The sequence below is a fragment of the Bombus huntii genome, chromosome 6 (genome assembly GCF_024542735.1).
Source record: "Bombus huntii isolate Logan2020A chromosome 6, iyBomHunt1.1, whole genome shotgun sequence".
Classification (NCBI taxonomy): domain Eukaryota; kingdom Metazoa; phylum Arthropoda; class Insecta; order Hymenoptera; family Apidae; genus Bombus; species Bombus huntii.
Genome location: NC_066243.1, coordinates 15,292,844 through 15,317,964, shown reverse-complemented (window position 1 = coordinate 15,317,964; position 25,121 = coordinate 15,292,844). Strand labels below are relative to the sequence as shown.

The window sequence follows — 25,121 nt, the reverse complement described above, 5'->3', positions numbered from 1 at the left end:
GGCATTGCTCGCAGCGAAAAATTGCGATCAAAAATAGCTGCAACCAGTCGGCGAAAAAAACACTCTGAGACCCTTAGCGGATAACGTATATATTTGGGATTCTAATTATTATCCGAATATCAGGTACCTAACACGTGCCATGAAGCACGAATTTCCGAGGAAAATAAAGAAAAATACTTAACCATAATGGGAGCAAGGCTAAGACGATTTAATATTAGGTCAGTTCTGATAGAAATCTCGCATCGTTATTATAAATCCTACATGACAAACATGAAAACAAACGCATCTCTTTCTAAAGGAGACGAGCTAACAATGATTTCGTGAGTCTAAAAAACGATAAACGCCCGACGATCGTTCGATGGTGTGCAATTTTTTATCTCTAAAGTTATTTAATCAACGAGTGGCCACGTCCAATATTTCAAGCCTAATGTAATCAACAAATGACGTGCGAAGTCTACGGTGAAATAATTTCGAATAATCCCCTGTTTCGTCTTTCGAAACTTAAGATACTCTGGAGCATAAAACTTATTGGGAAAATAGTTACTTTATCACGAAATAAATTACTTCTAATGATAGTTTCGATGATAGTACGATCCATATTGATAATGCTGCAATAATTTCAAATCGATAACAATCTATGAAGAAACCGACGGACAGTCTGAATCGTCTAATCTGATCGTTTAATCACAAGCCACGGGTAAGATAATAACAACTATCGTAATTTTCTATAAAAACAACTAGAGTGAAAAGAAATGGTAAATTACGGTTTTCCACGGGTCTTACAATGTCCAAGGAGCGATTCTTGAAAATGTAAAAACACTTGTCCTGAAAAATTCGAGAAACAAACGAGTTCTATTACGATCCATAATGATGATTATTTAAAATTACAAACACCTGTCTACTAGGCATGTAGTTAATACTTATCGACTGTTCAAGGAACTTTAAAGAATTAAGAGCTATTTATGTATAACCAGAATTTCCATTATAATGAATTATTTACATTGTATGTTGTTCACGTTGTTTCACAGGTGGCCCCAAAAGCTCGAAAAGGAATATAAAGAAATGACACAAAATATAATACTTCATTGAGTAGTTTTCTTAACGAGCTTCTACCAGGTGAGCAAGAAAAGACTCAAGTAATTGATAGCTCCAATTAAAAAAAAAAAAAGAAAAAAAGACTAACTTTAGAGACGTCAGCGTTATATTGTTTCTCGCATTACTCGAAATTATTACGTGCTATTTAACTTGAAATTTAGATAAAAGTTTAAAAAGAAGCTTAACACTCTAAGTCAACAGGTTTAAATTACATACTTTCAAAGTAACGAAATGAATTTCCTAAATACTCGCGAAGCGAATAGAAAAATTTTAATCAAACTTATTTTAAAGCATTGCCAAGTCAAAGATTCAAACTAGATATTAGAATTCAGCTTTTGTGGAATTAAAAGAAATTCTAATACATATAATATGTCTAAAGTATAGGTAAAACAAATGATTAAATGTCTTCGCACTTAACTGAACTTAACTTCGTACTTAAGACCGTGCTTTCGTTAAGAGTAGAAGATCCACGCTATTTTTCTAACTACTTGTAGTTGATTCGTGAGTGTGACTCGCTATTAATCCATCAATCGAGTATCAGTCACTTATCAACTGTATAATACTCGAGTGGATTACCATTGTTTCCCTTAAACCTATAAAAAGAAGCGGCAAAACGCGAAAGCCAAGAAGTCGGATTACTATATTGCGGTGTGCATAGTGAGCCACGACAACAGCAATGGCAACTGGAATAGCATTAAGTTCGTATCAGAATATTATTCGATCTAGACACGGACAAATCGAGTAACTGATTAATGAAAAAAAATTTCCTTTCAGTTTATCCTGCGTTGCTGACGGTGTTAACGGAAAACAATTATACGATCTTTCCGGATGAAACAGGAGTGCCACATCTGATTAAAATCGATAACTCTCCACTAACTGAATTAGAACTCGCCATTTTAGGTATCAATGTGGAATCGATCAGTTTCAACCTTTACACACGGTTAGAATTATTTTTTGGTAACCTTTTTATTTATTGAAAGTATCTTCTGTACGTTTATGTATATTCTTGCATATTTAAGTTTTCCACGAGTGCATAAAAATGCACGATCTAACTACGATTAGCTGAATAGCTACGATAAGCTGAAAAAGTATTTCAAATTATTTGATTAACCAGAAAAGTAATTTGTACTAAACTAATTATAATAAAGCTGATCTGTTCGCTATGAAAGATCACTATAATAATCGCCTGTCAGTCTACCTTTATGCACAAACTATAGAGAACTATAAAGAACCTCGCATGATATTGCAATCATTTTCAATCCATTACATTAAAAATTTCAAACATTAAAAAGAATCTTCAGTTTGAGCAAAATGTGCCTTATCGTTATTCATCAATTTTCCATTCTACGTTAAAACGTTACAATTGCTCTTCGTTTGCTAAAATGAGAATAAGTCTGCAAGGTAAAAATTCTTTTTTGCAGAGAAGAAACAATTACAAGTAGGTCATACCGTGTTCGAGGAATTAACATTGAAAAATTTAATTTTTATTCTAGAGATAACCCTATGATTGGTGATGTGCTAAATCTAAACGACGTAGTCTCTGTACGAGAGAGTCATTGGAACCCGCACAGGGAAACCATCATAGTTACTCACGGTTGGAATGCCAATGGTCGATCTTCGTCATGTACACTCGTACGCGATGGTAAATAAGTTTCGTCGGTGTAATAAATACACTGTGAGCTAAAATTCGTGATATAACTGAGGCCAGGGGAGATTCTGTGACTCGAAATAAGAATAAAAGATTTTAACAACGGAATCACGTTGGAAATTTCATTTTTTGATTTTCATTTTATTTCGAGATATAGAATCTTCCTGACTTTATCGAGTTGAACTTAATCAATATTTTACGTTATAAGACAAATATATATTTACATTACGTACATTATAAGAAGGACCAACGAAATAGATTTATAACAAAACACTTAGAAAATAAGAGCAGTAAAAAGTATCGAGTTCGTGGTAAATATCAAAGGGTGTGCTAAAACTTATGAACGGTAATGGTTATATTTTCAATATTTCAATATTATGACAAACAATATTTCTTGTTTTCAGCTTTCCTTAATGTCTGGGATAGCAACGTCATTATCGTCGATTGGGGTAACATAGCGAAAAACCTGCTTTATTCCGTCGTTGCAAAAAGCGTACCACGCGTTGCTCTGCGTGTAGCTGATTTCGTGAATTTCCTACAAACTAGCGCTGGTTTACGAACGTCTAAATTGAAAATTGTTGGACACTCCCTGGGTGCTCATGTGGCAGGCTTAAGTGCACTAGAGATAGGAAGGTCGAGCCAAGTCGCGGAAGTTATCGGTGGGTAACGACATATTAGTAGAATGGTATTCTAAAGTTCTCCACGAAGATCGAGGGACGCAGTTTTTAATGTCACATAGGAAACAATAGAATAGATTGATCGAGATTGGCGAATGAAAGATAAACAGAAAGATAAGTGAAGTTTTCAAGTTTGAAGGATAAATTTTTAAAACATCGAAGATGTATTTAGATTAACTTAACTCGGAGAAAAGTAATTTTTAAATCTTTATACACTTTAATGCAAATTGATTTTATATCCGGCAATCATGATACAGTAAATTATACTAAATCCCTAAATATTTGCCATTATAGCACTCGACGCTGCCAAGCCAATGTTTGAACACAAAGGACCTGATGGAAGAGTTGATAAATTGGACGCGCGAAATGTTCAAGTTATTCACACATGCGCCGGATATTTAGGTCTGGATATCTCTGTTGGTACTTCCGATTTCTTTGCCAATGATGGAAGAAATCAACCAGGATGCGTCAATGACTTGATAGGTAAGGAACATACTATAGAGTCTCGAGTTACTAACAGGTATCAGTTGAAAAAATGTTAATTGCGCACTTTGTGTATGTGTATGGGCGCGCACGCGTGCCTGCGCACGTATGTACAATATTAATAATAAATTTTATGAAACACAGGAGCTTGCGCACATTCACGCAGCTACGAATACTACAGTGAATCTGTTATGAATTCAAAAGGCTTCCTCGGTGTATCTCAGAATGGTGCAATGGCATACATGGGTGGTCCTACTCTTGACCCAAAGTGAGTTTTATTTTACTACTGTCATTAATTTATGATTGCAGAGCGTTACGCATTTCCGAGAAATATGAAGATACACAAATGCATAGAATGCAGATAGCCAAAGTACAGTACTTATTACAATATTTAATAGGGAAACATCTTTGTTTGGGCCCTACTCTTTTTAATATTAATTTGATTTTCTGATACTAATACATATCAATTTCTTTTACAGAGCTAAAGGAACCTACACATTCCAAACTAACTATCAGTATCCATATGCAGTTGGTGGATAAAGTTATTCTTCATATGAATATGTAACATATTTATTCAAATTGAAAAATAAATAGCAGATGATCGTATTAATCATCGAAATATGTGTAAACAAACTTTTATTTCGACTTACCGCAACCATATTTTCAATTGCTTGCATTGATCTGGATCCAAGAATGATCATGCCTATAGCAGAACCCTTAACCCATAATGATATCACTTTGATAAAGGCTGAATTTCAATTGTCCACGTGCGATCCTGTAGTAGCCAGACTCAGTCCTAAACAGCTCCAATGACAGGCCATCTATACGAAAATCATTTCAGATTATAAATATACCATATCCTGCATAATATTATTTTATTCAACCCTATGTATATAACGTTAATTTTATGTCTTTAACTTTACCTTCTACATAATATTTGATACTTTAACTTTTAATAAACTATGATCAATAAGTTCAAGTTTACTATTCCCTGCTTTATCTTTTAATTTGTCATTTCATTGCTCAACACGCATTTGCTTTACTGCTCAATTGATTCTATGACTACACTATATTTTTGCAGATCATTATACCTCATTCTGTGCTTCCTTCAACTGGCTAAGTAAGTAATCTGTAATTGCTGTCCCATGCTTTGCATGAATGAGCCCTAGCACACACAAGCCACTACTTTGGGAACAATCAGCTCCTGCACCAGTATCCCACAGCATGTAGGATTGCATTACAGCTAAGAATTCTTGTTCATGATGTTTGTCAACTATCCCTAAGGATGCCATTGCTGTTAATTTTGACCATATCTCTAAAATGTAAAACAAAATGAAATAGAAACTAAATATGATTATATTTGAAAATATAATTCGCATAAAATCAGTTGAATACAGCGAGGTATATTTACCTCAAAAATTGGTAGCTGATAATTCTATAATGCATACATGCATTCGCCCAAAATAACAAATATCAACTCACGAACCCAGTAAATTTAACTGTAATGTGACGCGCTCTGTTTTAATGGCTGCCACACTAACTACACTAACTACACTAACTACCGCACTAAAACTACAAATTTTTTCACGTCTTTTCATGTAATTACTTCTTGATTTTCCAAAAAAAATATTTAATAGTAAAAATGATTACAGCAATGAATAATTAATATTAATTACGAAATTTGAAAATAATAAATTTCTGATCTTGTAAAGTTTGAACTTTATAAATGGTAGCACTGCATTATATTGGCGTGTACTTCATAGTGTTTAGTCGAACTTTGACTTGAAAACTCAAGATACATACAATCGTGACTCCGAATTCTTGTAGAAAGTACGATTATAAGAAAACTATTCCTTAAAATGGCGGAAAAAGCGAAAACTATGAGTCACGTAAAACATATTCCAAAAGATGCTCAAGTTATAATGTCAATTATGAAAGACATGGGAATAACAGATTACGATTCGAAGGTTATAAATCAATTGCTCGAATTTACGTATCGTACGTAATGTATTATATTTATAATTTATTTAAAGTAATGTAGATGAAATGAAGTATAAAATCGTGCATGATTTTGCATTTATGATTTTACATTTGGAAGTAAGTTATAAAGTTATTTTCGGTTTAAATTCCGCAGGTTATGTTACTTGTATATTAGACGACAGTAGAATTTACGCAAATCATGCTAAAAAGAAGTTTATCGATTTGGATGACGTTAGATTAGCAGTTAAGATGCAATTGGAACGTACGTTTACAAATCCACCCCCAAGAGACGTGTTACTAGATGTTGCTCGGACAAAAAACAATGTACCACTGCCATTTGTCAAATCAAACAGTGGTTTAAGATTACCACCTGACAGATTTTGCCTGAATGCAACAAATTATAAACTTAAGAATTCAACGAAGAAAATAGTTGGGAAACCACTGCATTCTTTGGTTGGAAATAACATTCAAAGCGGTCAGTCTAAGATCAAAGTGGAAAGTAATAAATCTGGCCTCTCCATAGTTAAAAGGCCGGGGACACTTGCGACAGTTGCCAGGACTCAAAGCATTTCAATGCCAAAACCTGTCCTGAAATTTTCAACAGGTAAATGATACAGGAAAGTAAAGAATATATAACAGGAACTAATTTGTTAATTACATCGCATATCACAGATCCCTTCCGGACCTTGCATTCCCAAACATCTATTCCCTCTATCCATATTTCATTAATACGTAAGATACAAAATTGTGTATGTAATAATAATATTTGCTACTATATTTTTCATTTTTTATTTATATTAATTGTTTAAATTTATAGCCACAACTGGAGGAGCTACCGTAAAGGCACAAGTAGCCAAGCCAAAAATACAGATTTCTTCGGGACAAACAATGCCGCCTATCAAAGTAGAGATCGAGGATTCTATGAAAAGGAAAAGAGAAGATGACGATTATGACGTTTCATAGTAATAAAGGACGCGGATAAATTATTTTATATTTTTTGTTTGCATCGTTTGAATCAGTGTATATAATATCAAAATGATTCTATCATTTCACATAATGCTTTAATTGAATTTTATCTTTTTGAAATTTGTATAAGAATTCCAATGCAATCGTATATTTTTTATTGGGAGACACTGTACAAATGTGTACATAGCGAATTCAACAAATTCACATTCTACTTGCATATATTTGTTATAAATCATCATATTTTATATACTATATTTCCCCTAAACATTTTCCAAACGAAAATTAAAAGAATAATGGGGATATTTTTTGTTCAGTATTGTAAAATATTTCCATGGAACAATAAAAGATAATAAAGAGAAAAGTAGGATAATTGTCTAAATAAATTAATAGAATTTCTCAAATTCCAACTTATTTAGAAGGTAATTTATTTGAATGTTATTTTAAGCCTCGCAAATATACGCATCTTATTCATCGTATTTACACAAAGTCGACGGCTGTTCACTATGGAACTCCGTATTCTTCATCTTCATCGCCTTCATCTTGTTCTACATCAGTTTCGTCTTCTGTGGCATATCCAGGAGTTGTTGGAGCAGGTGCAGGTTCGTCACCTTCGTCTTCGTAATCACCTACATCTGCTGGTTCTACTTCATCCTCGTCTTCTTCTTCCTCATCCTCTTCTCCCATTTCATCTGGCCTTCGCACGTCTTCTACAGGAACAATCTCTTCCTCGGCCAATTCATCTTCCGTTGGCTCTTCTTCAGGCTCTTCTGCTTCTTCTGGTATTTCACCCGCTTCGAAAGGTGGTGGTTCTTCGGTTTCAATCTTTTCCGGTTCTTCTCTTTTTTCTTTCGCCACATCCTTTTCCCGCACGCATTTCACTCGCTGAAGTGGCTTGAAGAGTTTAAAATCTTCGGGTAATTCATCTTCCGAATAAAGTCTGTTTGGTAAAACATATTTTATCATTCTATAAACTCGATGCAAGAAAAGTTTCTTTAAAAAAGGTAGCTATTAATTTCATGCGTTTCATACCAATAATGCGAAAAACAGATCAATTTCCTACCTGTCCGCAAAATAGATACGTCGAACCCTGCAGTTTGCGTGGATCTGTATGCGTGTAGTTTCGACATAATTTGTCCCGTACGCTCTCCGCGTAAAGTCCGCGAGATTAAATTGAATTTGATTCCAACCACCGGATAGGCCGATCGGCATCGACGTGCAGAATGGTCGAACTCGCGTGGTGCTTTGAAAATTACTCATGCGAAACCTTCTGTGCATATCCTTGTCGTCGAGTATCTGTCGAATCAAAAATGAAATATACTTCTTTTCTACATTCATTGTAGTTTTACGAAATGCCATTGCTGCTATTGAAAAAAATATAATCATTAAAGAGCTTTCCCCGTGAGACATTTACTGTTATTTCGAACGTGAAGTACTTCTTCATGTTCTTGATAATCATGATGAGAAACGGAAGTTTAATGCCAAGAACTTTCTTGGGACCACATGGGCAGAAGATGTACGTTGTTGTGACGTTGGTTCCGGCTATTTCCAGAGCTAGAGATTTCACTTCGTCGTCTGTTACTCTTCGAATGTATCCATTTTTCACCTGTTCGAGACGATTGATATTCGGAGCAAACAGATTAAATGCAATGGAATGTATCTTACTAACTTGAAGAGATACAATATTTGGAGAAATTTAATGGCGATAAATCTGACAGTGAAACTATTTCTATTAATCTCACAAAATAGAGTTATCTTTCCTTATGTTTTCTTTATATTGATGAACTTACGTGCATGTCCCATAACTCTAGCGGACGTGATCCGCAGCTGTACAAAACAGACATAAGTCCATGCTGATACTTGTTACGAAACATCCTACGTTTCTGCTCTCATCGAATTAATAAAAATAATCAAAAGGAAAATGTATTATAATATTTTCATGTTATCATTATCCCAAGAAAACGTCACGTTTAACCATTTAATACACATAAAGTAAGAGAATTTCTTTGTTTCCCTCCTAGTCGAATCGAATTTGTTTTCTCTTCTGATTTCGCGTGAAAGCTTCGAGAGTCTGTTTACCTTTTTGTTAAAGGAAGAAAATAGACTCGCCCACTTTATTCAATGTATCAATGCAAATTTTATTCGATCTCACATGTCGATACATATCGTACACAATGAAAGTTGGGAGCACAATGAGATGCTGTTTCGTTATGTGTCACGAAGAAGCTCGTTGATGTGACGTCTTTCGTTCACGGTTAGCAAATCGGGGACAATCAATGTCTTCGGTGGCATCCCGACGCTGAATACACGGTCGATCCTGACGCTATCGATGGCGAACAACTGCATCATCGCAAAGTGCATGATATCGCGGTTCAGCTGACGCTTGATCTGCTTCTTGGTCCTCTGTACACGTCGTCGGCAGACCACGTAACTTGTAACAGATTAAACATTTTGTCGAAAAACGACTTTTTAAATATTCAAATATTGAGGAGATATTAAAATGTTTTGAAGTATTTTATAATGTAAGATTCTCTGAATATTTACGATATTGACACATTCACTGTTATTAGCGTCGTGTCGTCTTAATTATCTATGATAAAATTTAGTTGTTGGATGTTCAACGATAATTACGGCCATAATCGTTAAATGTTTGATACGCGTATCAACAGAAAATATTTAGAAAAATAGGTAAACAACGAGATTAACAAATATTATCAATAAAACTAAGAATATCTAGGATGAAAGGATATTAAAGAGTAAGGAGAGCATTTCAGTCTTGAAATAGGATGCTACCTACGTTGAATCGTTGAGAATATAAAGAAAAGATAAAAATTTATATCGAAGTATCATAACAGCAAAGTAAGAAAACTAAATTTGCTTTTAATATTTTTGAAACTATTCTATATTGAATGTAATATATAAAGTTTTACCAAAGGACAGAAGAAATTGTTAAAAAACTATCCAATTTAATTTCAAGTCAAAGTATAATCTAGTAGAAATAATGATATTTATTTTCACGAATGAAATAATCCTTACTAAGGTAGATTTTTTAGAGTAGTATAACTTGGATGTATCGAGACATCGCTTCTGTACAATTCCGGATATAATTTCATATGTTTCGTGAGATATCTCCTAGCACGTGGTTTCGCTGTAGAAATATCTTCCTTCGTTTCGGTCGTAAGCTCTTCTTTATCATGATCCAGGTCATTTTCCGTATCCACGATTTTCTCTCCTTCCTGGCTAGTCATCGTGATACATAAACTACGAATTCACAGAAAAATATCGACTCTTTTTTTTATAAATCATTTACCTATGAATCATTTATGAATGAAACCCAACCAATTCTCATTTTCCGATTTCAATTCAATGGTCGAAAAATTCATAAAAACAGTATAAACAATTGCACAAGTCAATGATTTTCCAAGGTGTTTAGAATAATTAATATATTTAATTGTTTGTTCAAGTGTACTTTATCGAACGGAAATATCACAGAAAACGATTACTCACGCAGGATAAAGCTAAAATTTGAAATTAAATGGTCGAAAGAAGGGAACGTGATGATCGCCATAAACGCGCAGCTCGAACTGGAGAATTTTTCGATGGTCGATTCGACGAGTCTGACTGGTCTCTCCGTTGATCCGACGAAAGTTGGCCGATCTGCAACGAAGTGAGCCCCTGTGCCTCGTACGGATATCGATTTGGTTTCCAGGTAAATCAATAGAGATTCGGTTCATTCTTATTCCAATGCGTTTGCCTGTGTACACGTCGGACCACCAAACTTCCCACACAGAACCATTAATCTATTCCAATTAGCCGGCTGCGAGAAGATTATGCGGTAATCTCAAGAATTTGCGAGCCAGATAAAGTCACGCCGCGACGAAGCTCACGAACGATCTATGACTCGCGTTCCATTTGTACGTTGCACGATAGTTCGTGAAGATACCTGTTTAGAGAATTAAATTAAATCTTTTTAGCAACGGAAGTGGCAGGTGTGCTAGTTCCTGGTTTGTTGTATTTATATTATGTAACACACTATTGTCGCAGTTGTACTGAATTTGCTGTTTGGGACGAATCTGTAGAGTGGTAATTACGCGATCCTTGAGACGAACATTATCAAGCACAGGATTAATTGAATTATGTTTATTATACTTTTCCATGATGACATTGTATTTGAGGCAAGTACCTACTACAGAGACAATAAGAATCTGGTTTTGCATTCAATAAGAAGTTACTTATGCAGCAACTTGATATGATTCCTTTATTTGCATATGTATAATCTACATTCAACTTTAAATTGATTTCTTAATATTTATTTATATTTACAAAGAACTGAGAAATTTATTTTTATAAAATAACAAGAAAGGATAAATGTCATTTTACTTTAACGGAGATGCACGCTTCAGGGAATACATAAAGAAACTTTTGTAAGAAAAGTTTGTTACGATGTTGAAAAATATGTAAAATACACAGTTTCTGATAAGATGTAAGTACAAGAGGGAGGAAAGAAGATCTCTTGAATATATCATAAAGAATTAGAGAACTTTTTCGTTTACGATAGTGAAATATACATAATTATAAGCATTAAATAACACATAATGAGAATAACAAAATGACGATACAGTAATGTATATTTAATTTATCAATTTTTGTAATTTTTAATTGATTACGCTTTTTACACGCAGAATGAAACGACAGCGGTAAGGAATTTACATAATTGCGTTTCGAGTTATGCATACAATTAAATTAAACGCGTGTTGCGACGACAATGCGTATTTACGAATGTGAAGAATATTCATAAAAATTTCTTTAGTACTTTTTTCTACTTCGCACTTCACTAACGAGAAAAGTACATCTAATTTTTATTAAAAAAATATAGTTTATCATATACTTAAGATAAGAAAATTTAACAAAAGGTATTAACCTTTTTGTGATTATACTTAAGATGGGAAAATATACTTAAGATAAGAAAATTTAACAAAAGGTATTAACCTTTTTGTGATCATACTTAAGATCAGAAAATATACTTAAGATAAGAAAATTTAACAAAAAGTATTAACCTTTTTGTGATCATTAATCAGAATCATTCGCATTGTTGGAAATTTCTTAATCCGTGAGATTTATCTTATCTTAATCGTTCGAAAAAGTTTAATAACGTGAGTATAATCACCGTGACAGCCATCGTGTTAACAAGTTCGTTTCTCGATTATATCACAATTTTCAGACTAACCTGCGTATAGAATCAAATTTCTGAATCACCAGTAGCCAGTCGCCGCCATATCCTGAAAACAGACAAGAATTTTAATTAACGTGCATCATACATAGTCCATTGAAACTGCGGTAAGAGCTTCATCGCGTGCTATTGTCTCGGGAAATAGACGCAGAGCACGAAGGATATTTATCGAAGCGCTATCGAGTCCTCGAGGGGTTGGTTTCTCGTTTCTGTGCGATGGCATATTGCGCACCGCCCTTAGGAGCTATGAAAATTCGATTACAATTACGCAGACATGTCGCCAACAACTTCGTTACCGCATCGATTAAACCGTGCACGGTTTCGTATCGGCTAAGTAATCGTGTACTGCAATCGATAAACGGTAGTCGCAAACACACGGGTCAGCGACGAACTTTTGCCCTTTCGTCTACTCAGCTATCATCTCGTTAGAACGCGTTAGCTAAACAGAATTTCTTTAACCCGGTATAATTGCCCCGGTGATAGTCAGCGTGCTAGAAATTGCGTTAAAAATAAACTGTTGCCCACTTAACTGTTGTCGTGCCAACGTAGGGTCACTCAAGAAGCCTGATATAAGTACTTGTGACATTTATGGAAGGGGTTTGGCTTTGAAAAAGGAAATTGTTCAATTACAATTTTTATTACTTTAGTTTCAGAGTATTCTATTTAATTATTGACTTCATTTAATAAATTTAGTATCTTCCGTTGGTGAAGCTGTATTTGGTTCTGTATTAGTGCGATTAGATTATGACTATGGTCATCGAACTCGTTGAATTGTCTAAGAACTATGTATATTAATAATAATAACGAGTATATATAAAAATGCATAATTGTTTGAGTAATTCAATATCAAGGAATTAAGTGCAACGAAACAATTGCACGATTTCATTCCTAATAAAGTTTCAAATCGGACCATTCGAGCTCAATATCTCTTAAATAACGTTAGAACCTAGAACGATCTAGAAACGTTTAGAATTTAATGATACAGCTTCGATCAGGAATAATTGCATGTTAAATAACGTTATATTAATTCGAACAGAACTGGCCTTTGACAAAAAAGACCGCCGCGTCTGAAATTCAAATCTCTGTACAAGCTTTTCCCGCGTCCGCCTGCGCACATTCTTGCCGGGTCGCCACAGCGAATAAGACGTCCCCGTCCAACGGAACAGAACGTTGTGCGAGCCACAATAACCATGCTCCAACTTATTGATATTTTCTGGAGAGTAACGAGCGCGACACGAGTGAGACGGGTATGCCGCGCGAAGCGTGTAGCCCGGAAGGGTGCGAGTAGGACGCGGCGAGGGTGAAGAGGGTGCGCCGGAGCCCTCGTCACGCCCGCATGCTCAACGTGTGCAGTCTCCGGGTGTACAGCTGATCGCGAGTTCCGTGATTCGCAAGCAAACAGGCGCGCTATATCGTCGTGATCACATGTCAAGCAATCCAGTGATCCCTCTGAAACTGACCTTACTTTTTCCAACGAATCTCTTCTAAATCGTGTTCTTAGCATCCGAGTTGACGATGTTACGGCGATAGCCGGCTACTGCATCTTTGGAGAACGCGAAGGGTCGTCTTCGTGCACCCATCTTCATTCGTGTAGGTTCTTTGCATACCGTCGCGTAACCGTGTAATGTACGTGTGAATGTACTTCTTGTACGTGTGAAAGGGTTACCGTAGCGGAAGAAGAAGAAGAGAAAAGGGCGGCTGTGCGTCGTGTAGCCACGCGATTTACGAATCTTTGATCCCTATCTGGATGTCGTTGGTCGCCGTGACGTCGTCGTTTAGAGACGGTGGACCGAGAGACGGGACGAGCCGCTTCGAGGCCACGGTTTCGAGGAACACGGTTGCCCACGCTCGATAATCGCGATAAGCTCGTATATGATGGCCAACGAAATAACACAGAGACCGTACAGGTGCGTGATCGCTTGGTCGCTTCGAGGCTTTTCCTAAAGAATACTAACTGCGAGAATCAGAGCTCAGCCGGCCACGAAGCCGCTCTCTGTTTCCCGACGAAGTACCGGAACAGCAGCTACGACGATTTTGTTAAGCGATCCTCGCGACTGTTGCTCGATATTGGCATATGACTCGTGGAAATTGGGACAGTGTGCGAAGATCGTAGAGGAAAAACGCGATGCGTTATATTATTTATTTCTCTATGAGGAATCAGTTTTCAAATAATTTCAGAAGCGTGTCGAATTGTATCGTCAGGTTGACGATATTACCAATATCGTTGTCGGTGATATTATATTGCTGGCTTTTTAATTTAATTCATTTGGTTCTACTTAATTTTGAAATTAGACATATATTCACCAAAAAATATCGATTTCTATAGTATCAGTTCCAAAAGATGTCGTGAACGTACTACTATATTTTTGAAAGATTTATATCTTTCGGTTTAATTGGTTGTATCTTTTCAATTATGCAATGGTTAGGTAATAATATGCTTCGAATCATCGAGCAACATGAGAATCGGAAAATCAATAATAACGGACGTGTTATGGTTTTGCAAAATTTTTAAAGACCCTATGCAGCTCTTACGAGGCTCGATAAATAATTATTGAGATAATTGTACAGATGGATTAAATGTTTGGTAAGAAAGTTCGGAAATTCTTCGCACGAACATCGACTGTAAGTTGCATAAGCGTGTTGCTAGTGTTTTAAATGACGTAATTGACGACCGTACTTGACCAGATTCTGGCCGATTTATTGATTCCGATTAAATATTATTGTTGCTAAAGCAACTCGTTTATAGGACAATCGATTATATTTTGCGCACTACTCTCACATGCATGCTTTACGCTGCTTATTAGCAAGATCGATTAAGACAAATATTTCCTATTTTGTGATCTATAGGTTTACGTCTAAAATATAAATCTGTGTTTCGATTGTGCCAATCAGTCGTCAAAATTTCTATGCGTATTATAAACAGACCATTCTTTCTTTAAATAAAATATACGTGAGCTGTTCAGAAATTAAAATAATGAATTTTATTTTTTGAAAAATTCTTCACGTCTTGACGATATAATAAACAAGCGAAAAATTCAGAAAATAAAGCAGGTATCGCAATATGTATGATAATTGTTAAAATACGTAACGTATAATACTATTTAACGATTTGCCCGAGTCTCTCTCATTTCACGCTGGAAAAACATTCATTATTATACTACTAATTAATTAATTGGTGTAATTGGTGTTCAACTTTTTAGAAATCAAATAATTATCGTCGTTGGAGTTGACCAAATTGATATCTCTTCGCTTTGTACGATAACGTATTTATTCTCCTAACGTATAAAGCAACAATCAGACTGTGGATTTTTATTCGTTTATAAAAAATTCGAGGATGAAAAAATAAATAGAAATATCCAAAGTAGAACGCCGATCGTAATATTTAGTAGGCGAAACAAGCTTTGTTTATATCTCATTTCTTTAATTATGTTCACAAATATGATACGAGTCTGTATAAATACACGCAGTCCAGTAATAATAAAACAGTTTCTAGTCGTCTTACTGAGCACAGTACGTGCTAATTAATACTAACTTGGCAGTGAAATATCGTAGCACATTCTTTTACCTGCATAAGTAATATTACATCAGTAATAAAGGATATTTCTAATTTTATTTCAGTTTTAATTTTAATTGTAATTTCGTTTTACATTTTCATTTAAAAGAATAGTCTTTTTTATAGAATATACGAAGATTTTTATAGATCACCGTATAGAAGGTTTCAAGTATCTGTATTATTGTAGATCTTTGGATATCGTCGTACAAATTTTATCGAGTGGAAATTCTTCGTGAAATTTTATAATAATTGTTTTCTTTTAAGAACAACGTTACCAGTTCCGGGCCATTCGGAAGTGAATTTATGCTCGGTGATATCACTGGGCAAAGACCTCAGCAAGATCACCATGCCGGTCATTTTTAACGAACCACTTTCCTTCCTCCAACGTGTCGCAGAGTACATGGAATACGCGAAATTGCTTAAGCTAGCGGCTCAAGAAGAAACTCCAATTGGAAGGTTGCAGGTAAATGGAAGTTTTTATTAGGTTGCGGAAGTTGTTCGAAGGAGAATCTTTCTCGTTAAGCGTAAAAAATATTCTCTGTGTCGTAGTACGTCGCTGCATTCGCTGTAAGTGCTTTGGCTTCGAACTGGGAAAGACTTGGCAAACCCTTCAATCCGATACTCGGTGAAACGTACGAGTTGGAGCGTGAGGACTTCCGGTAAGTAGCCGACCGTCCAAGTTATCAAAAACATTTCAGTTTAGTTTAGTTTCTGAGTTGAAGTTAATTAAGTATTCAATTATTAGGTCGGTCTCTGGCAAGTATTATACGAGTATCGACTTGTCATTTGATGAATTTATCAAATGATAATATCTCGATGAATTTTAATTAAATTGCTATACCGAAGATTAAATTTAATAGTTTGGAAATTTCTCGATCGATGATATTTCTTGTTCTCCTCGTTGAGTAGATAACAAGTAATCGATTCAGAATGAAATCTTCATATTGAATTATTCTATCGAAATACTAGGTTGTCCGAAAAGTTTCTTTCGTTTTATAAGGAAATAATAGACGCACCATGTTTTGCGTTTTATATTAGTTTATTGAATTATGCACGAACATAATAATAGAAATATAACGAAATAGATCATACCTAATTCAATATTAAACGGAAATTGTTCGTCCAGTATCGTCTTATAGAACGAAAGAAACTTTTCGGACAACCTCATACATTTCATATAGCGATTATATTCCAATGAAGCATCTGGGAGATTGTTCTCCCAGAATATCCTAGAAACGATTAGACAACTCCAAAGAATTAAAGGCTATTTGCCATTAAGCATGGAAACAGCGCAATCTACAAATTTGTAACATTATCGAGAAAATGTAGGAACTCGTTCACGCATGTTTACTCTGTGTCTTTATTTAGAATAGTCTGCGAACAAGTGTCGCATCATCCACCGGTATCCGCGTTCCACGCGGACAGCGAAGAATTCACATTCCACGGCACTATACACCCGAAATTGAAGTTCTGGGGCACATCTATCCAAGTACATCCAAAGGGTATTGTCACCGTCGAGCTTCCTAAGTAAGTGGCCGATTCATTTATCGTTACGTATATTGAGTTGGCAACTAAGTGATTGCGGATTTTGTCATTAGATGGTATTGATAAAATCCGCAGTCACTTAGTTGCCAAGCCAATAGAATTACTTTCGAATGTCCACGAACAGTAACAAAATTTGGCTGCACATTCGTGTAATTTGTAAAAGTGACCACGCACATACAGCAATATACGCATACGTAGGTACATTCTTTCGTGGAAATAGTACAAAATATATAGATTTCCATTACGGTTTCTTATCATCGTTCTCGTTGTACTAGAAGCTCTGTACAACCAGTTTCAAAGAAACACATAAACAAAGGTCTAAGACCAAAGGCACCAAAATAACAAAAACCCGGTAAATAAAGACGGCCTAGCCGACTGCATGTGGCTTTCTAACGTTAAAAGAAGCACTTTGTACGAATTCAGATGGAAGGAAGCGTATACTTGGCAAAATATCAATTGCATACTGCACAACGTGCTGGTAGGCCAATTATGGATGGAACAGCTCGGTTCCTTGGAGATCAAACAAATCGGCGGAGCGAACTTGAAGGCGACTCTGTGCTTCAAAAGCGCCAGCTGCAATGCCAAGGACCTTCACCGAGTCGAAGGCTTCGTAACGGATCAAGAGTAAGCTGGTAACAGTTTATCATCACTTGAATTCGCAAACGTAACAGCGATTCTCTGTAGCACACCGAGCCGCATGCCGATAGACCGTACACACGTTTTACACGCGTTTCGATCGACAACAGTTTCGTTATTTTCAATTCGGAAATGATGGTTTGGACTTAAGTCTCGTTTGTCTACCGTTTAGAAAAAGGAAACTGCTATTTCTTTATGGAAAATGGACGGAGAGGATGATGGTGTGCGACCCTGCGTTGTACGAAGAAGCGTTGGAGAAGGTGAAACGCGAGGCAAAGAGTCCCCAGGGCAGTCCTGGCCATAAGAAGGTTCTCGCGAAACTGCACAGCCTCAAGGTCGGAGCGTTCAAACCCTCTCACCAGGTATTTGGGATATTAATCGAGGAATTTGATAGAAATTTGGCAGAATTGAATTCTTTTTCAAAGAGAGAGATGAATAGTATGTTTCTTATTTCTTTTAGTATCCTTTTTTACTATGAGTTTTACGTATTAATTGAACTACTCGATGGAAACACGATATAAATATTTTCTATTTTCGTGAAAGTGGAATAAATGTAGGGAAAGATGCACAAGATTTTGGATTTATGAATTGCCTGCTATGAATGTTCCGAGTGTTTATGAACAAAGTATCGTAGTCTCTTGGTTTCGTGTTTATTTATTACAAATTTTAATTCCAATATTTGAAAGGAGATTTGCCTTTTTAAGATAAATGTCAAACGTGTACGAGTAACCTTGACGGTTTAGATATAACGCGTTAAAATCAACTTGAAACGATCTTTCCTCTTTCTGCGAAATTTCTCTAAAATTCGAGATAATTTCGATCAAAAGATAAAGCACACGTGTATAGCGAAATATTCGTGTTTTCTGGGAAATTTCTCTAAAATTTGAGATAATTACGATCAAAAGATAAAACACACGTGTATAGTGAAGTATTCATATTTTTATGAATATAATTTCATTGGTTACGTTATACTATAGAATACAAATTTTGCTTTCCATTCATCGGTTTTATGCTCTTAACTTTCAAGTGACTGATTTAAAAGCGAGTTATATATAGATCATCATATGTTACTCCTATTTATACGTACCTTCATTCATTAAAGCTTTGAATATTCAACAACTTCAACAAGTTCTCTTCATAAAAAAAAAAAAAAAATCTCACCGTGAAAGGATTAGCAAATGTTTCACGTAATTTACGAGTAGTAATTATATCGTGTCATTCTTCGAAGAAATCTTGCGGTTAAAAGTTGATAATAATTAGAACAATTTATAGTATAATAATTAGAATAAAAATTTATAAAATATCGTATTAAGATTATTTCTAATGAAATATTTCTACGATATTTGATTCTAATAAAATATTGCTGTCTAAGCGTTCGCTCTATCTCGTTTTAACGTATTCTGATTTAGTACGTTCCATTGAAATATTTCGATATATTTTTTTGAAACAATTTTCACGGTAATTTAAGGATGCGATCGACGATCCATCAGCAAGTATAGACGGAGACGATATTCCAACGATCGAAGATATTCCTGGATCGATAACTCTCTGGGAAGCTTCGCCGAGGCCAACTAATAGCGCAGATGTAAATAAAACGTTGTTCATAATTATTAGACTGCGGGTGTTTTATGCATTTGTGAGAAATTTGAAGGCAGAAAAATTCACAGGACACATATAATACGCAAAAATGTATAAAATATCCAAAGTACAATACTACGATATTTGATAGACGTGACAAATCTCTGCTTTTAATTATATTCACGAAAATATGACTTTGCATAAATATCCGCAGTTGTATTCCATTTAATCATTTTACTAAACTTATTTCCTTCGATGCCCCGTGGCTCACGAAAGTATTTCGGACGCTTTTCGGACGCTTCTAGAAATGTTTTGAAATTTCGTTTGCTCTGTAACGAGAGACGACTATCACGATTGTATTCGTGAAATTTGAAACGAATCTGAAAATGGATATACAACAAGTTGCAAGGTATTTCGAAAGCATACACTTTACAAAAATGATCAGACCACTTGAACAGTCGATTATTCACTGTATTAATAAGCTACGTGTAACGAGACCATTGTTAGCTTTAATTATACGTTTAAGACTACTGTTCGTGTATTAGTACGCTAATTTTTTTACTAATTGTACGTTTGCAATTAACGTCTTGTGAATTCCATATAGATTTTCCAATCGGTTTCAAATACCATTATAATCACGACAGTCGTGTTTCGTCACAGAGCTAACGAAATTTTAGAAAGTTCATAATGCATATAAATTTATAATACACATAATATATCCATAGGAAAATTTCCTGGTAAGTGTAATTAAATACTTTCGCGAGTCACCGTATTAGCGTGACGTTTAAAACATTTGTCGGATCGATTTCCAGTATTACCAGTTTACAACGTTTGCAATGTCGTTAAACGAACTGACACCGGAAATAGAAAAAGTTATATGTCCGACGGATTCGAGATTAAGACCGGATATTAGAAAATTGGAGAACGGCGATCAAGACGGAGCTGCGGCTGAGAAGACGAGACTCGAGGAGAAGCAAAGAGATACACGGAAATCGCGAAAGCACAAGAAAGGAGACGATTGGACACCCAGGTAATAAACAATTAAAAATAATTGTATTGTATATGCTATTCCCATAACGTCACACACATAACGTCATACAAATAATTTATCAAACATATTGCATAACACTTTTTTACCTTTGATTTCCTCACTTGCTTATTTGGTGCAGCAGAGTCACTTCGTTGTTTAATTGATTTCAGTAGATAATCAGAGAATACGTATAATAACGTTGTTTAAATATTCCTAGAAACCGTTTAAATATTTATATTGGTTTTAAACATTGGATCGTCACGATCAGTCATCCAGATACCGTTTTTTGAATAATATACAGACGACTTTTCTTTGCTGTGCTAGGTAATTGGTAATGACTTGCTTCGATAATTATCGAATCATTTTTTTTTAGAAGAGAATTTGTGCTTTCATAGCCAGGAAAAATATATAATATCAATCAATCCGATGTAATCATTCTATTAAATTAGTTTATTTAGGCAAGATAAAAAAGTAAAATACCAGTAAACAATAAATATTTCAGTTCGTTCAAAGTTATCACAATACCTTCTCATGGTTTCTAGCTTATTGAATTTCCTTCTTTTACAATTATTCTTATATCGTGAGACATCTTTAATTCGTTCGTACGTTTACACGGAGGTTTATGTAACATTATTGTCACGTGAGATAGATAAGCAAAGTTGGAGCGGATGTTCGAAATCGTTCGTGAGTGTAAACCGTGTGACGATGCTCGGAGAATCTATTTTATGTTAAAAATATCTGCCGAAGTGCCGTCATGCGCGCAATATTTCCTTCGAACTTTGAAATTCTAAATTTTAGAAGGCCATCTAAAATCGTTCAGCTTCCTTCAAAATTATTCTAAAACTTTCACTTCGTCAAGCTTAATCTCGTTCAATTTTGTTTTATCGAGTATCAGTCACTCCATTCTAAAATTGATATATATATATATATATATATATATATATATATATATATATATATATATATATATATATATACTATCTTGCTCTTTCAAGATAATATCGATTATCGGATATGTCACAGGTGGTTCCAATTGGGCATGAATCCATACACAAACCAAATGGACTGGTTATACCGCGGAGGCTATTGGGACCGTGGCTATGGCAACATGGAAGATATCTTTTAATATACGTGGAAACCCACATCCGGGCGGAATAATTAACGAGTAGCAGAATGGAAAAGTTCGCTCGCATGTCCTGGCGAGGAATATTCAGACAAATTGCCGGTATATTTAAATCAAGGTGGTTGCCCTTCAACCTTGATACCGTTCGAATTTTGTATCGTTGGTCGATTTGTTGTACTCAAACGATCTAAAGAAGCCGAAGTCTCGTCGCTTGTATCGATATCGTATGTGTTTATGGATCTAGGAATAAGAGAGAGTCAATCATACAGAAGGTGCAAGCACGACGCGCCAACACACTTGTGAAAACATTGTCGTCGAGTACGTGGAGAATACACGTTTCGGAAGGATAAAGCGCAATAAGAGTAAAGAGCAGCTTTTTCTCTCGACAAGTACCATTGTGTTCCATTAAGACGATGACAGTTGTACGATCGATCAACGAGAATAGAACCGCGCCAGACTTCTAGGACAAATAAATGCTCCGGTTGCGAGGAGCGAAACTTTTGTACAACGCGCAGCTTTACACGACAGGCACACGCTTATCTCGATAACGCGATCTCGGTACTCTGGAAATCTACGCTGTCGGTCAAAAGTCTGGCATCGTTTTGCCAATCTGGGAGAAGATTTGCTATAGGTTTTCCAATCAGTTGTACCGAATCTTCCGCCAATTCGCGTTGTTGATTGCAAGTTGAAATGTAAAAGGGTTTTTGTAGAGCCTTCGGTAATTTTCGTCAATAAATCGAGATATCGATGTCATTGTGTTACAAATGTCTTCTGCCAGCTAAAATACGTTATTCTACTAAAAAAACAAAAAAATAAAAATTGTAACGCAAATGATTACAGATCGAAGACTCGACAATCACTGGATCGATGCTCTCAAATAGAACGATCTTCTCTATCTCGATACATTTTTAAACATCTGACAATTCCAAACTTTTGACCGCTAGCGTATTTTTTCTCGTACTCACACGAGATCGTCCTCCACAGATTCTTTCGACGCGATCCAAAGGAAAGTGTTACTCAAGCTGCGCCACGAAGAGAAAATGCCAGTGAATCTCTAATGTCCGATCTACTGTCGGATAGATCGAACCGGACGAGCAAGCTTACGCCTCGTAGAGCAATTCCGTATGCAGGTCGTACGTGCATAGTGTTTTTTAGGTAATCAAATACGTGTTCTAGCGCTCTATCTTCGAGTGCCATCGAGGAACGCGGCATAGCAGAATTTACGACACGAAGAAACGAACCAGATGACACGATCTCTGCTGATCGTTGTTTTAGCATACGAAACTACTCTCTTCAGTTACAATGTTTCGTCTATCATTTCAAAGCTGCAGAAAATTGAATTATTGTTATTTTCTTTATGCCATCTTTGTTTTTCCTCGTTCAGGAAAGTGGGTTACATAAATTTATTATCATTATACGAGCTGTTCTTTGCGAGAGTAGTGGCGGCCGGTAAACGGTTATAAAAGCTTCGCATGGGCGGTTAAGGTGGTTCCCATGGCACAAGGATAACAGCACGACGTCCATCCGTTAGTTGATGTTCGTTGTAGAACGAAATTGTGGTGAACGAATAGCCGCAAATTTTTTATGACATAAAGACAGACACAATACATGTACGAGATATGACAGTAATGTTTCTAGAATAATTCGTTTATTACCGTTTTTTTTTTTTTAAATTATTACCGTTGCACTAATCTTTTTAACTAAAATCTAGGATCGTTTGCTGATTCGTTGTTCGTGTTATCCTTAATTAACATAATTTCTGGTATCGATGTTAACTAATAATAAACGATCAGATGAAGGTAATTGTCTACATTGTTGGATTTCCGCCCAGAATTATTCCTGAAGCTGTATCGTCGCACTTCGTATAAACTCACACACGCAGGACATATACAGAAACGGTACTTCTGTTCGATTTCCTTCCAGGAGAACCATCGAGAGATCGCAGCGATTGTATCTTTTTCATGCAAACACATTCGTTTTTACGATTACATGTAGCACACAAGATCACTTCTGACACTATTTTTATAACAAAAAGAGAATTAAATGAAACGAGAGCTCGGCACGGCCCATAGCCGACGCCATCCTTCTCGATACGTTAGTTTTGACTAGTAGGTTTCTGTACATACAGCGACTGTACTATACACTTGTATCTAAATATTAATGATTTAGAAGGATTTTACGCGCGAGGCGGTGAATTCTAGCGGAATGAGCGATCGCTCGACCAAGTTAGCTCAAAATAGTTAGCTCAAGTCTCCGAGGAAGCTTCGTAACCACGCATCGAACGAGCAATAAATTAATATTAGTCGTTATTCTTTCTTCGTAAGTTCATTTGGTGTTGTTCAGACCTTTGGTCGGTTCGTTAGCGTCTTTTACATTATCCGACTCCATTCTGAAGCGACTTTTGCTCGATGGTAATGGTCCATCATACGTATAGGGATTTCTTCAAGGTTACTATCTGTCGAAATTTGTGTCTATGGAATTCACTGCGTATATTAATTGCATAATGATGTTTCTTGATATTTATTTCAAAAACTGACATATAGATTCGAAGCACGTGATAATACTACTGGAAATTGGTTAATTAAATTAAATTAAATTTCTCAAATCTCCATTTGATATCCGTAAGAAATATGCAACTTATCTTGGAACGTATTTGCAAATGAAGTCAACGATGTAACTAATTTTTCCAACACCGTTACTTAAATTTTGATTTAAACTAAAGTTTGATTTACGCTATTTTATTTTATAATTTTATTTTATATTACTTCAACCATAACTGTTTACCGTTCGTGAAAGTCCTCGAACAGAGTTAGAAATACACAATAAAAATTGTCTGCAAAATTTTCCGATTCGGTTCCATAATTTCGATAGTAGACTCATTTACGACAGCTAAAAGCCATGAGAGCCTTTATGCGCGTATGATCGACTAACCAATGACGATCGTATGGCAATTTAATTTTTTCAAATAGCGTAGATAGTTTGATTCGAAATCTAAAAATAACGTAGATCAGGCTATTTGATACTCAGCGGTGCCAACACAACATGCTAATACAACATGCTAATTTTTTCTCGAACGTGTAACGTATAGTCGTACGTATTCACACATTTTCTGCCAGTTTCACCGGTGCATAAATAGGGTTTAGCTCAGCTTATCGTTAGCGTGTAAGTGTCGTCCGGCCGTGTTCGTAATCGCGGTTTGTTAACGATTTGTTTACACAAAACTATGTGGACATTTAGGCCAGTATGAGCTAAAAGTACGTTCATCGCTTTTGACAAGCTAACATCCATCAAATCTTAGAGTTTGTTGTATAAAATCATCCAAATGTGTTGCTTTATAGAGGATCCTGATCAACTTTGACGAAATATTTGTCATAAGTGATACCATAATTGGTAGACGTACGTGTGTATTACAACTGTATGTATATTGTATTTCAAGAATCTTTCAAGCTAACCACCAGTTGCTTTTACTTTATTTATCGATTTCATATTTCATAAATCACCTTTGTTTAGGGATGAAATTGAGATGATTGCAACACCTTGGAGAAAGTAGAATATGAGGTAGTTTGTACATATTATATCG

At 35.6% G+C, this 25,121-nt stretch overlaps 5 protein-coding genes across 7 annotated transcripts in view; 3 read left to right on the top strand and 2 right to left on the bottom strand.

Moving 5' to 3' along the window:
- Positions 1 to 8,766, bottom strand: part of LOC126867158 (cilia- and flagella-associated protein 20-like) — a 38,434-nt gene extending 29,668 nt beyond the window's left edge. The window contains exons 1-4 of the mRNA XM_050621388.1: positions 8,637 to 8,766; positions 8,261 to 8,452; positions 7,910 to 8,142; positions 7,458 to 7,786 (exon numbers count right to left, since the gene is read on the bottom strand). Coding sequence (XP_050477345.1) covers positions 7,458 to 7,786; positions 7,910 to 8,142; positions 8,261 to 8,452; positions 8,637 to 8,720 — 838 coding nt within the window. The 5' untranslated portion in view covers positions 8,721 to 8,766. The remainder of the gene's footprint in view (positions 1 to 7,457; positions 7,787 to 7,909; positions 8,143 to 8,260; positions 8,453 to 8,636) is intronic.
- On the top strand, positions 1,020 to 4,522 carry LOC126867153 (pancreatic lipase-related protein 2-like). 3 transcript variants are annotated; one of them, XM_050621381.1, is made up of 8 exons: positions 1,020 to 1,116; positions 1,590 to 1,793; positions 1,870 to 2,035; positions 2,589 to 2,737; positions 3,148 to 3,402; positions 3,715 to 3,903; positions 4,048 to 4,171; positions 4,383 to 4,522. In XM_050621381.1, the coding sequence occupies exons 2-8, from the start codon at positions 1,772 to 1,774 to the stop codon at positions 4,441 to 4,443; spliced, it is 966 nt and encodes a 321-aa protein (XP_050477338.1). In that variant the 5' UTR covers positions 1,020 to 1,116; positions 1,590 to 1,771; the 3' UTR covers positions 4,444 to 4,522. The 3 variants fall into 3 exon arrangements, with proteins under 3 accessions (XP_050477338.1, XP_050477337.1, XP_050477339.1); XM_050621380.1 differs by having other exon boundaries at positions 1,063 to 1,116; positions 1,480 to 1,793; XM_050621382.1 differs by having other exon boundaries at positions 1,079 to 1,116; positions 1,699 to 1,793.
- Positions 5,652 to 7,219, top strand: LOC126867163 (transcription initiation factor TFIID subunit 9-like). The gene is made up of 3 exons (XM_050621397.1): positions 5,652 to 5,901; positions 6,038 to 6,487; positions 6,701 to 7,219. Exons 1-3 carry the CDS (start codon positions 5,763 to 5,765, stop codon positions 6,844 to 6,846), a joined length of 735 nt encoding a protein of 244 aa, XP_050477354.1. The 5' UTR covers positions 5,652 to 5,762; the 3' UTR covers positions 6,847 to 7,219.
- A 288-nt stretch (positions 8,767 to 9,054) lies between the features above and the next one.
- LOC126866822 (uncharacterized) lies at positions 9,055 to 13,580 on the bottom strand. The gene is made up of 3 exons (XM_050620778.1): positions 13,098 to 13,580; positions 9,883 to 10,112; positions 9,055 to 9,277 (listed from the first exon to the last, which is right to left on the bottom strand). Exons 1-3 carry the CDS (start codon positions 13,578 to 13,580, stop codon positions 9,055 to 9,057), a joined length of 936 nt encoding a protein of 311 aa, XP_050476735.1.
- On the top strand, positions 13,526 to 24,163 carry LOC126867148 (oxysterol-binding protein-related protein 2). The gene is made up of 10 exons (XM_050621367.1): positions 13,526 to 13,666; positions 13,748 to 13,983; positions 15,894 to 16,092; positions 16,179 to 16,288; positions 16,998 to 17,156; positions 17,598 to 17,798; positions 17,983 to 18,172; positions 19,279 to 19,395; positions 20,201 to 20,418; positions 21,442 to 24,163. The coding sequence occupies exons 2-10, from the start codon at positions 13,949 to 13,951 to the stop codon at positions 21,542 to 21,544; spliced, it is 1,332 nt and encodes a 443-aa protein (XP_050477324.1). The 5' UTR covers positions 13,526 to 13,666; positions 13,748 to 13,948; the 3' UTR covers positions 21,545 to 24,163.
- The last annotated feature ends 958 nt before the right edge of the window (positions 24,164 to 25,121 follow it).

Coding starts and splice junctions, on each gene's coding strand:
- LOC126867153 (XM_050621381.1), top strand. CDS start 1,772: ATGGCAACTGGAATAGCATTAA. Junction 1,794..1,869: donor GGCAACTGGAATAGCATTAA/GTTCGTATCAGA, acceptor ATTTCCTTTCAG/TTTATCCTGCGTTGCTGACG. Junction 2,738..3,147: donor ATGTACACTCGTACGCGATG/GTAAATAAGTTT, acceptor TCTTGTTTTCAG/CTTTCCTTAATGTCTGGGAT.
- LOC126867163 (XM_050621397.1), top strand. CDS start 5,763: ATGGCGGAAAAAGCGAAAACTATGAGTCACGTAAAACATATTCCAAAA. Junction 5,902..6,037: donor ATTGCTCGAATTTACGTATC/GTACGTAATGTA, acceptor TAAATTCCGCAG/GTTATGTTACTTGTATATTA. Junction 6,488..6,700: donor TGTCCTGAAATTTTCAACAG/GTAAATGATACA, acceptor TTAAATTTATAG/CCACAACTGGAGGAGCTACC.
- LOC126866822 (XM_050620778.1), bottom strand. CDS start 13,580: ATGCTAAGAACACGATTTAGAAGAGATTCGTTGGAAAAAGTAAGGTCA. Junction 10,113..13,097: donor CAGTTCTGTTCGAATTAATA/TAACGTTATTTA, acceptor TTTCTGTGAATT/CGTAGTTTATGTATCACGAT. Junction 9,278..9,882: donor ACTCTAAAAAATCTACCTTA/GTAAGGATTATT, acceptor ATCTGTTACAAG/TTACGTGGTCTGCCGACGAC.
- LOC126867148 (XM_050621367.1), top strand. CDS start 13,949: ATGATGGCCAACGAAATAACACAGAGACCGTACAG. Junction 16,093..16,178: donor CTCCAATTGGAAGGTTGCAG/GTAAATGGAAGT, acceptor TCTGTGTCGTAG/TACGTCGCTGCATTCGCTGT. Junction 17,157..17,597: donor GTCACCGTCGAGCTTCCTAA/GTAAGTGGCCGA, acceptor GTACGAATTCAG/ATGGAAGGAAGCGTATACTT.